Source organism: Thalassophryne amazonica, chromosome 7, assembly GCF_902500255.1.
Source record: "Thalassophryne amazonica chromosome 7, fThaAma1.1, whole genome shotgun sequence".
Lineage (NCBI taxonomy): Eukaryota > Metazoa > Chordata > Actinopteri > Batrachoidiformes > Batrachoididae > Thalassophryne > Thalassophryne amazonica.
Genome location: NC_047109.1, coordinates 83,391,801 through 83,403,706, shown reverse-complemented (window position 1 = coordinate 83,403,706; position 11,906 = coordinate 83,391,801). Strand labels below are relative to the sequence as shown.

Here is an 11,906-nt window from a genome sequence, read left to right as displayed (position 1 = left end):
TGAAAACAGCTGCTGCATTGTACGCTCAGCTGTGATTTAGCAGCTCCCCAGCAGAGGGCAGGAGTTGTTCCTTCATGAAGTGCTGCAGATCCACATCCTTGTTCTCCAGGTCCAGGTTCAAGAACTTCTCCACTACACATCTACATCTGTGAACACACACCTCTGTTTCTCACACACAGGTCTCCAGAGGCGGGTTGTGTCACTGTGAGTCGCTGTGAGTTGAACAAACCTGTCTGCCTGCTCGTCTGATGACTCTTTGTCGATGCGTTTGATCGGCCTTCCTGTTCTGTACAGTTCTGACACCTGAGCAGACACAGCCCCGCTCTCAGATTCAGCCTCTGTGAACATACTTGTGTGTGTACATATATATTTTTATGTGTACATGTACCTCCAAAGCTCTGTGCACAAGGTCTGCCGGGAGGCCTGCCAATGTGGCGATGCTGGCAGCATAGCTGGACTGGCAGATCCCCTCCTTCAGTTGGTACAGAAACACCAACTCATCCCCGTCCACTGCTGTCTCCAGAGTCTAACACAAATAAATCACAACATGAACAGGATACTCACTGCCACACATGCATTATATTTTTGTTATTTTGTTTGCCAGTTTCTTTGCATAATTTGTCAAAGTTTGGACCCAGTTTTTCTTCAATATGTTGGAGAAACTGGTTGCTTTAGAATGAAAAACAGAATAAAGTTTCACTGAGGATGTGAATCCATATGCAGGTCAAATAATTTATTACCCTTGCTACATACATGATGTTATTGCCTGTGTCTGTTTCTTGGATTATAGTGGCGTTGCTTAAGAACTAGTGAACTGATTTTCACCAGACCTGCTGTGATGGTCCGGTCGAACCTGGAAGAGAAACTGTTTAAAGGTGTACTGCCACTGGGTTTTTAAAGATTTTAAGTCATCAAAATAATTTTCTTTGGCACCACTATCATTTCATTCCTTAGCCTTTAAATAACAGATTCATAATATGATATTGCCAGTATGATCAAAATTCGCACTGACTGTTAAAAATTAGTAACACTATGTAACAAATTTTTATTTTTGTTTTGTTCCTGGGTACACAGTGTGTTTTCCTAACCTGTTATGCCTTAAATAAATAGAAAATAGCTGTTATTCCACAGAAACTTTGCTTCTGTGATCAGGACAATGATATTTTGAAATTTGTCTGTTTTCAAGAATATTCTCGATTCGCCTTCACTACTACCGAGTAGTCAGGTTCAGTCAGGTTTTAGAATTCATCATAGTACAGAAACAGCATTAGTGAAGGTTACAAATGATCTTCTTATGGCCTCAGACAGTGGACTCATCTCTGTGCTTGTTCTGTTAGACCTCAGTGCTGCTTTTGATACTGTTGACCATAAAATTTTATTACAGAGATTAGAGCATGCCATAGGTATTAAAGGCACTGCGCTGCGGTGGTTTGAATCATATTTATCTAATAGATTACAATTTGTTCATGTAAATGGGGAATCTTCTTCACAGACTAAGGTTAATTATGGAGTTCCACAAGGTTCTGTGCTAGGACCAATTTTATTCACTTTATACATGTTTCCCCTTAGGCAGTATTATTAGACAGCATTGCTTAAATTTTCATTGTTACACAGATGATACCCAGCTTTATCTATCCATGAAGCCAGAGGACACACACCAATTAGCTAAACTGCAGGATTGTCTTACAGACATAAAGACATGGATGACCTCTAATTTCCTGCTTTTAAACTCAGATAAAACTGAAGTTATTGTACTTGGCCCCACAAATCTTAGAAACATGGTGTCTAACCAGATCCTTACTCTGGATGGCATTACCCTGACCTCTAGTAATACTGTGAGAAATCTTGGAGTCATTTTTGATCAGGATATGTCATTCAAAGTGCATATTAAACAAATATGTAGGACTGCTTTTTTGCATTTACGCAATATCTCTAAAATTAGAAAGGTCTTGTCTCAGAGTGATGCTGAAAAACTAATTCATGCATTTATTTCCTCTAGGCTGGACTATTGTAATTCATTATTATCAGGTTGTCCTAAAAGTTCCCTGAAAAGCCTTCAGTTAATTCAAAATGCTGCAGCTAGTGTACTAATGGGGACTAGAAGGAGAGAGCATATCTCACCCATATTGGCCTCTCTTCATTGGCTTCCTGTTAATTTTCTATAAGTTTCCAGAATTATCTAGAAATTTCAAGAAACCTTTAGAAATTTCTACAACATAATAAATAAATAAATAAATAAAATCAAAGTTTGTGCTGAATGTAGTCATTTTTCCATAGACTTTAGACATAAGCAGTTTAAATATAACACTTAGAAGCCAGGAACAAAAACTGTGTTACATAGTGTAATTAATAACCCTGAAGGGAAAAAATTTAAAGCGAACAGATGACCATGAACTACATTTGGTGGTGACCATAGTGATGTCATAGGTCACATGGGGGCGACTTGTGTGAGGGATGTTTGTCCATCTCTGTCTCCTCTTCTAAGCAGTTATTTGTCCCATAGAGAGAACGTTTTTTTGACAGATGCTATACTCAGGAAAATGTCTGTTTTCATGTCTATAACAAAGCTGATTGGGCCACCAATACATCAATCAAATCTTCTGCTAGTCGACTGTCCAATTACTGTGAGTGACAAAAATTGTCCCAGAAGTCATGTGAGGAAGTCATGTTTTGGCCTGAAGATCTTGTGCTTTCACTGGACTTTACCAAAGCCTGTATATATATAGTGGAAAAATCCTTCATGTCACCCACAGGGTTTTTGAAAAACAGTTTTGAAGCTGAATGCATTAAATGAATGAGAAACAGGACGTGTACAAAAGAAAAAAGACACGAATGGATATCAAAATGTCATCATATATCAATCTGTCATAGTGTGACAGACGCTTAACTCCTAACAAACCCATAAATGGGTAGGGAAGTGGAATCAGACTGGCATCACCTGGGCAGGAGGAATGAAGCCTGAGCGCGCTCCCATCTCACAGTTCCCAAACAAGATAAAGCTAACAGGCTTGCTTTGATGTATATTTTTGTAGACTGTGCAATGGGTCTTCTAATGGGTGTCTTGGGGCAAGTATCTCAAAAAGTATGACCATTATTGTCTCAGTAACAGCTTGTCCAACAGTGGACCTAATGTCACCAAGCTACCGATCACTGCAAACAGAGCTTACATACAAATTAAATAAGACTAAAATTTCACCCAGTGGAAATACTGCTGCCACTGCTAGCAGAGCCCTGGACACAGCTCACCAGCACACACCATATGTCACTCAAAGTGACCAGACCTCTAATTACTCAGAACTTTACAACTTAAAATTCAAGGAACTGCAAGTTTTCGCATTTCTGTATTCAAATCAATTTTATTTATATAGCGCCAAATCACAACAAGCAGTTGCCCCAAGGCGCTTTATATTGTAAGGCAAAAACCATACAATAATTACAGAAAAACCCCAACGGTCAAAACGACCCCCTATGAGCAAGCACTTGGCAACAGTGGGAAGGAAAAACTCCCTTTTAACAGGAAGAAGCCTCCAGCAGAACCAGGCTCAGGGAGGGGCAGTCTTCTGCTGGGACTGGTTGGGGCTGAGGGGAGAGAATCAGGAAAAAGACATGCTGTGGAAGAGAGCAGAGATCAATCACTAATGATTAAATGAAGAGTGGTGCATACAGAGCAAAAAGTGGTGAATAAAAAGAAACACTGGGTGCATCATGGGAAACCCCACAGCAGTCTAAGTCTATAGCAGCATAATTAAGAGATGGTTCAGGGTCACCTGATCCAGCCCTAACTATAAGCTTTGGCAAAAAGGAAAGTTTTAAGCTTAATCTTAAAGTAGACCTGCATTGAAATAAATGTGGTCAGATTTCAGAAAGAAATAGCTGATATGTATTTATAAGACCCTTGTGAATGCAGTAAAGTAAATCTGTAAGCCCAAATTTGTAATTCAGCGGAGAAATCTTCGTTTAAAAATGACAAATTTGCAGCTAAAATTTAGCCCTCTGTGAAAACAGTTTGTACATCCGTATCATTTCCATGACGTCAGGGACAAGATGACGCGCTCCCGCTTTCAGTCCGATCCCACATTGAAATTGATTTTATCTGTTAGTAATGTTACTTATACACGTCCTGGTTTCAACATCCAAAAGTAAGCTGCAATAAATGTGAGATACAGATCTGTGTGCTCAGATCAGCAACGACATCGACAGCGGGTGTCGTTCTTCCTCTCTTGCTCTCTGCCTCCGCTGCGCTTATTAAGTCTGCGGGCTCGTTAAAGAGCTTGTTAACCGCCGACGCGGGCCACTCACACCGCCCGTGTCTGCTTTGCAGCCGGTGTTGTGCCAGATTCAGCGCACAACATCGGCATCACCTCTCTGTCTACTGAATGGAGCTGCAGCACACTTGGCACAAGTCCTGAGATTACGCTCGCTGTTTTAATGTGAAGCGGCCGGTACACCTGTTGCTGCAAGGACAGACTTCTTGCGGCAAAATCCACAGCACCGCACGTCTCGGCAATCGGAGCCCCACAGCTCCATGGACGCTGAGAGAGGTTTAAATATTTTTAATGACTGGGATTCTTTGCGGGTCTCGCCTCCATATCCCGCGATGGTACCGGAGGCGAAAGACAGTAGATTTTCATTGCGACACCACTCAATCAAACGGGCGTATGAAAAAGTCCCCCAAAATAATTTTCAAGCACAAATAAAAGAAATGTGTACTCACCAAACGTGCCGCAAGACAATATGAAGTTTTAAAAAAGTAGAAGACAAGAAAAAGGTGCAGATGCAAACTGATGTAAATCCACAAATTACAATTGGCGCAATGCATGCTGGGAGAGGGTCTTGTCCGTGACGTCTCGGCAGCGTCCATGATGAGAGGGACAATTTGCGGAGGGCTAAATGTTAGCTGTAAATTTGTCATTTTCAAATGAAGATTTCTCCGTTGAATGACAGATCTGGGCTTGCAGATTTACTTTACCACATTCAGAAGGATCTCGTGTAAATGTAAGTCATTTTTTGTTCAAAAAATCTGACTGCATTTTTTTCAATGCAGGTCTCCTTTAAAAGTAGAGGGGGTGTCTGTCTCCCTAATCTGAATTGGGAGCTGGTTCCACAGGAGAGGAGCCTGAAAGCTGAAGGCTCTCCCTCCCATTCTACTCTTACAAACCCTAGGAACTACAAGTAAGCCTGCAGTCTGAGAGCGAAGCGCTCTATTGGGGTGATATGGTACTAAGAGGTCCCTAAGATAAGATGGGACCTGATTATTCAAAACCTTAAAGTACGAAGAAGAATTTTAAATTCTATTCTGGAATTAACAGGGAGCCAATGAAGAGAGACCAATATGGGTGAAATATGCTCTCTCCTTCTAGTCCCCGTCAGTACTCTAGCTGCAGCATTTTGAATTAACTGAAGGCTTTTCAGGGAACTTTTAGGATAACCTGATAATAATGAATTACAGTAGTCCAGCCTAGAGGAAATAAATGCATGAATTAGCTTTTCAGCATCACTCTGAGACAAGACCTAATTTTAGAGATATTGCGCAAATGCAAAAAAGCAGTCCTACATATTTGCTTAATATGCGCATTGAAGGACATATCCTGATCAAAAATGACTCCAAGATTTCTCACAGTATTACTGGAGGTCAGGGTAATGCCATCCAGAGTAAGGATCTGGTTAGACACCATGTTTCTAAGATGTGTGGGGCCAAGTACAATAACTTCAGTTTTATCTGAATTTAAAAGCAGGAAATTAGAGGTCATCCATGTCTTTATGTCTGAAAGACATTCCTGCAGTTTAACGAATTGGTGTGTGTCCTCTGGCTTCATGGATAGATAAAGCTGGGTATCATCTGCGTAACAATGAAAATTTAAGCAATGCTTTCTAATAACACTGCCTAAGGGAAGCATGTATAAAGTGAATAAAATTGGTCCTAGCACAGAACCTTGTGGAACTCCATAATTAACCTTATTCTGTGAAGAAGATTCCCCATTTACATGAACAAATTGTAATCTATTAGACAAATATGATTCAAACCACCGCAGCGCAGTGCCTTTAATACCTATGGCATGCTCTAATCTCTGTAATAAAATTTTATGGTCAACAGTATCAAAAGCTGCACTGAGGTCTAACAGGACAAGCACAGAGATGAGTCCACTGTCTGAGGCCATAAGAAGATCATTTGTAACCTTCACTAATGCTGTTTCTGTACTATGATGAATTCTGAAACCTGACTGAAACTCTTCAAATAGACCATTCCTCTGCAGATGATCAGTTAGCTGTTTTACAACTACCCTTTCAAGAATTTTTGAGAGAAAAGGAAGGTTGGAGATTGGCCTATAATTAGCTAAGATAGCTGGATCAAGTGATGGCTTTTTAAGTAATGGTTTAATTACTGCCACCTTAAAAGCCTGTGGTACATAGCCAACTAATAAAGATAGATTGATCATATCTAAGATCGAAGCATTAATTGACAGTAGGGCTTCCTTGAGCAGCCTGGTAGGAATGGGGTCTAATAGACATGTTGATGGTTTGGAGGAAGTAACTAATGAAAATAACTCAGAACAATCGGAGAGAAAGAGTCTAACCAAATACCAGCATTACTGAAGGCAGCCGAAAATAAGATATGTCTTTGGGATGGTTATGAGTAATTTTTTTCTCTAATAGTTAAAATTTTATTTGCAAAGAAAGTCATGAAGTCATTACTAGTTAAAAAAAGTAAAGCATTGACTTCATTTATAAACATTGGAGGTTGTGGCTTGTACTTTATATGCAATCATGGCATCATAAAATGTGTTTGGGCTTATTTTGTTCCAAAATGAAAGAAAGATTTCTAATAATATTCATATAATACAATTTTTTTTGCGAAGTAGTGATTATAAAATGCTATTAATGTTACAGGGTGCTGGATCCAACTGTAGTCCACTCTGGGTTTAAGATGGAATATTTCAGGCCTTGGTGGAAATATGCACTTCCTTGACTACCCTTTTTGTTATGATTTTCTTTAGCATTGCAAGGTAGAGCTTTTTTGACAGCCTGAATCTTCACCAGGCCATGTTCACTTGTAAAATAGAATTCTCAAACATCCACAACACAACTTTTTTTTTCATAATTTCAAAGCTCCAGCAGACTGTTGGCCTTTGGCAGGGGCACGATGCCAAAGAAGTGCTACTTCAGATGTGAACAAATTACTTTGCAGTTTGCCTTCATAAATCTTATTGTCCATTAATATAAATGATGCAGGCTCCGCATTATCATTCAGTTGGAGTATTTTTCATTACCAGGAAAGACAGCAGGTCAGAGGAGGGCAACACATCCAGCTGCAGCAGCCTGTGGAAGTTAGTAGCCAACAGCACATGAGGAACCTCCGACGGAGCTTTTCTCAGCCAATGAGAGATTGATGCAGCCTGCAAGGACAGTCCATCCACCTAAGAGGAGAACTGTATCACTGGCTGTAATTCAAACCTTCTGGCCAAACCTTTAATGATTTGCTTATTTTGATTAGGCTTTTTACTGTATATAAACCTTTCATAGTATATTTTTTATTACGTTGCTGACATAAATAAACCAGCTGTGGAGTTAGAAGATATTATTCTGGTTTCATAGACTTTACATCAATGAGCTCTTGTTATGTGTTATATGAGAAATTTAAGAACATTTGACAAGCACACAAAAACATATGTGTGCAGCTGATCTGCTCTGTGTAAGCCTGATCCCGTCAGATCTCAGAAGCTAAGCAGTGCAGGACCTGGTTAGTATTTCGATGGCAGACCTCTTTGGAACACCAGCAGCTGTGTGTGTTTCTCCAGATTACACTGGAGTTGGGTCAGGAAGGGCATCCAGCATAAAACCTGTGCCAAATACCAATGCGGATCCGGCTGTATCCGCTGTGGCGAGATCGAATAAAACAGGAGCAGCCGAATCGACAACAACAACAACAACAAAAACGTGTATGATTGTAAGTTTATTACTGAGTGTCATATTATTTTGTCAGTATTATAACTGTATTAAGGGCCTCTCTGAGCCCCTATCAATGGATGGGCCCCTAGAATCATTCTCATTATTCTCCCCTTTTCGGTGGCCCTGATTACCAGCAGTCATAGGGCAAGAGGTTGTGTAGACCCTAGACAAGACACCAGTCTATTGCAGGGCCACATATAGACAGACAAACACATAAGGCTAATTTAAAGTTCCTAATTCACCTAATGTGTATGTCTTAGGAATTGGGAGGACACAGAAAGAACCCACGCAAACACAGGGAGAACACGCAAGCTCTACACAGAAAGAACCAGACAGGAAGCGACCCCAGGACGTTCTTGAGGAGCCCTCCACACATAACATTCTGTCATTCTGAAGACTCCCAGCAATGATGCTACAACACTGAAGATGACCAATCAACATCAAATGTATTGATGTTGATGTATCGCTGAACCATTTCTGCTCACTGAGAGATTTCTGACTGGAGTGAGTGGTCCCTGGTTAACTCCCAGGTGGGGGACATAGAGGATTTCCCATGACTTGAAAGGTGCATAAATACGGATTTCAAAACACAAGCAGCATGGTGGCTTAATGGTTGGCACAGTTGCCTCACTGGAAAAAGGTCTTGGGACTTCCCACCTGGTCTTTTCTGTGTGAAGTTTGCATGTTTTTCTCGTGTCTGTGAGGGCTTCTTCTGGGCACTACGGTTTCCATTCCACTATCAAACATGCTTATGAAGGGTCTCCTCCTTTCTCTCTGCTCCTGACCAACTCGGTCTCTCTACATCCAGAGTCAGACGCCAAAATGTGGTTGTTCACTCCTCCTAGCATTTGGACTGTGTCTAACTGTAATTAGGACATGTTAAATGCAGAGGAAAAATTTCATTTTATGTATTTGTGTATGTAAAATAAACGCCCTTCTTCTCATATGACTGTTATTGGAATAAAACCTACTAAATATGGTGCATCCGAAAAGTATTCACAGCGCTTTTTCCACATGTTGTTATGCTGCAGCCTTATTCCAAAATGGAGTAAATTAATTTTTCCTGTCAAAATTCTACTCACAACACCCCATAATAACAACATGAAAACAGTTTTTTTTTCACTTTTTCAAATTTATTAAAAATAAAATCCAAGGAATCACATAAGTATTCACATAACTTACTCAATACTTTACTGATGCACCTTTGGCAGCAATTACAGCCTCAGGTCTTTTAGATATGATGCCACAAGCCCAGGCAATTTTGCCCATTCCTCTGTGCAGCACCTCTCAAGCTCCATCAGGTGGAATGAGAAGCATTGGTGCACATTCATTTTCAGATCTCTCCAGAGATGTTTAATCAGATTCAGGTCTGGGCCACTCAAGGACATTCACAGAGTTGTCCTGAAGCCACTCCTTTGATATCTTGGCTGTGTGCTTAGGGTCACTGTCCTGCTGAAAGATGAACCGTCACCCAGTCTGAGGTCAAGAGCACTCTGTAGCAGGTTTTCATCCAGGATGTGTCTGTGCACTGCTGCATTCATCTTTCCCTCAATCCTGACTAGTCTCCCAGTTCCTACTGCTGAAAAACATTCCCACAGCATGATGCTGCCACCACCATGCTTCACTGTAGGGATGGTGACAGGTTACCTCCAAACATGACGCCTGGCATTCACGCCACAGAGTTCAATCTTTGTCTCATCAGAGCAGAGAGTTTTGTTTTTCATGGTCTGAAAGTCATTCATGTGTCTTTTGGCAAACTCCAGGTGGGCTGCCATGTGCCTTTTACTAAGGAGTGCCTTCCATCTGGCCACTCTACCATACAGGCCTAATTGGTGGATTGCTGCAGAGATGGTTGTCCTTCTGGAAGGTTCTCGTCTCTCAACAGAGGAATGCTGGAGCTCTGACAGAGTGACCATCGGGTTCTTGGTCACCTCCATGACTAAGGCCCTTCTCTTCCCATCTCTCAGTTTACATGGGTGGCCAACTCTAGGAAGAGTCCTGGTGGATTCAAACTTCTTCCATTTACAGATGATGGAGGCCACTATGTTCATTGGGACCTTCAAAAGCAGCAGAAATGTTTCTGTACCCTTCCCCCGATTTGTGCCTCAAGACAATCCTGTCTTGGAGGTCTACAGAGAATTCCTTTGACTTCATGCTTGGTTTGTGCTCTGACATGCACTGTCAACTGTAGGACCTTATTTGTAGACAGGTGTGTGCCTTTCCAAATCATGTGCAATCAACTGATTTTACCCAAGGTGGACTCCAGTTAAGCTGCAGAAACAGCTTAAGGATGATCAGGAAAACAGGAGGCATTTGAGCTCAATTTTGAGCTTCACAGCAAAGGCTTTGTACACATGATTTCTTTTTTTTTTTTAATAACGTTGCAAAAATCTCAAAAACATTTTTCACATTGTCATTAGGGGGAATTGTGTGTGGAAGTTTGAGGAAAAAAATAATTTTATCCATTTTGGAATAAAGCTGAAACATAACAAAATGTGGAAAGACTGAAGCGCTGTGAATACTTTCCAGGTACACTGTATTTTCCAGTAAAATCCCAGTAAACCGATTCCTTTCTTTGGCTGTATAAAGGTTCAAGCACAACAATAACAATGTTGCAGAAATATTAATTTGTGCACAAAGGTGTGGCAACATTCCCACACTCTACATTCACATTGATGAAATGTTGATTCCTAACACTGCTACAATCAATGCGCTACATTACCATAATGTGATAGGAAACTGAAATTGTTAGCTGGGAAGTTGACCACACAAAACATGAGATATGTTAGGATATGTTAATGTTTTCTAATTTGGGTTTTATATTCAACAAATACAAGATAACGTCTCTCAAACAAACACCTGCTGGTTGGGACTCATACAGACACACAGGATCTACAGTACTTATAAAAAAAACAACAACCGCTAAACGATCTGTTCATGCCAACTTGTAACTACAAATAGTTACAATTTGTCAGAACTCTGCTGCCTTTTTGTCCCTCTGTATGATCCCGTGAGGAGTGATGGATATAGTTTATCTAATTCACAATGTGCTAGAATAAAACTCTGCTTACTGTGTTTGTTCCTTTTCCAAATTCGTCAATGAGGACAAGGGAGTTGCCAGTACTGCTGTTGAGAGCCTGGGCCATCTGGAGAATAGAGACAAAACCAGTCATAAACACTTTGTGTGTTCATGTGTGAGCATGTGTGTGTGTCTGTGTGTGTGGCTGCAGTCAGTAGGTGCTTTGCAAAAATACCTTGACAGGTGGAGAGTGGGAGTGTAGCTGGATAACAGTAGATTCGGGAGTTCATATCTTTTATTTACACACACACACAGACAGGCACACGAACTGCAACACCTGAGTCACACCGGTGGGGCTAATGAGCACTTGCATGCAGCACGCACTTGTGTGTGTTGTGTATGTACTGAGACCTGGTTGAGGTCGATCATGAAGGTGCTGAGGCCAACAGACACAGACTCTCTGCTTTGCATACGTGTGAAAATTCCATCCACCAGACCGATCTCTGCTTCCTTCGCTGGCACGTCAGAGCCAATCAGAGCCATGAAAACAATTAATCCCACCTGTCAACACCAGTCAGGTAGCAGATTAAATCAGGCTGCCTGTTTGTGAACTTCATTATTTAAATCTAATTTTACATTTACAAATGCAAATAAGTAACTCCATCCTGCTGTATAAATCAGTAACAAAGGAACCAATCAGCTATCTTTGATTGCACCTAATTTTATTATGTTGTGCAATATTTATTGCAGATTCAACTAACTTTGCACTTGTGTCATCACACATAATTTATTATTTGTTTTTCAGGACCTTAAATAATTATTTATTCACATATTTTGCACACTTCTCCACAACAAGATTATCGTATAAGTGCTATTATCTAACTACTGATCTTGTCATTTTATTGTGATATTAGTTAATTTAAAAAGCCTCCTGCCACAA

At 40.6% G+C, this 11,906-nt stretch overlaps 1 protein-coding gene across 1 annotated transcript in view; it reads right to left on the bottom strand.

The window, feature by feature from the left end:
* Window positions 1-11,906, bottom strand: part of msh5 (mutS homolog 5) — a 47,214-nt gene continuing 35,308 nt past the window's right edge. Inside the window, exons 20-25 of the mRNA XM_034174843.1 lie at window positions 11,378-11,527; window positions 11,019-11,093; window positions 7,269-7,415; window positions 389-526; window positions 230-303; window positions 1-146 (exon numbers count right to left, since the gene is read on the bottom strand). Coding sequence (XP_034030734.1) covers window positions 26-146; window positions 230-303; window positions 389-526; window positions 7,269-7,415; window positions 11,019-11,093; window positions 11,378-11,527 — 705 coding nt within the window. The 3' untranslated portion in view covers window positions 1-25. The remainder of the gene's footprint in view (window positions 147-229; window positions 304-388; window positions 527-7,268; window positions 7,416-11,018; window positions 11,094-11,377; window positions 11,528-11,906) is intronic.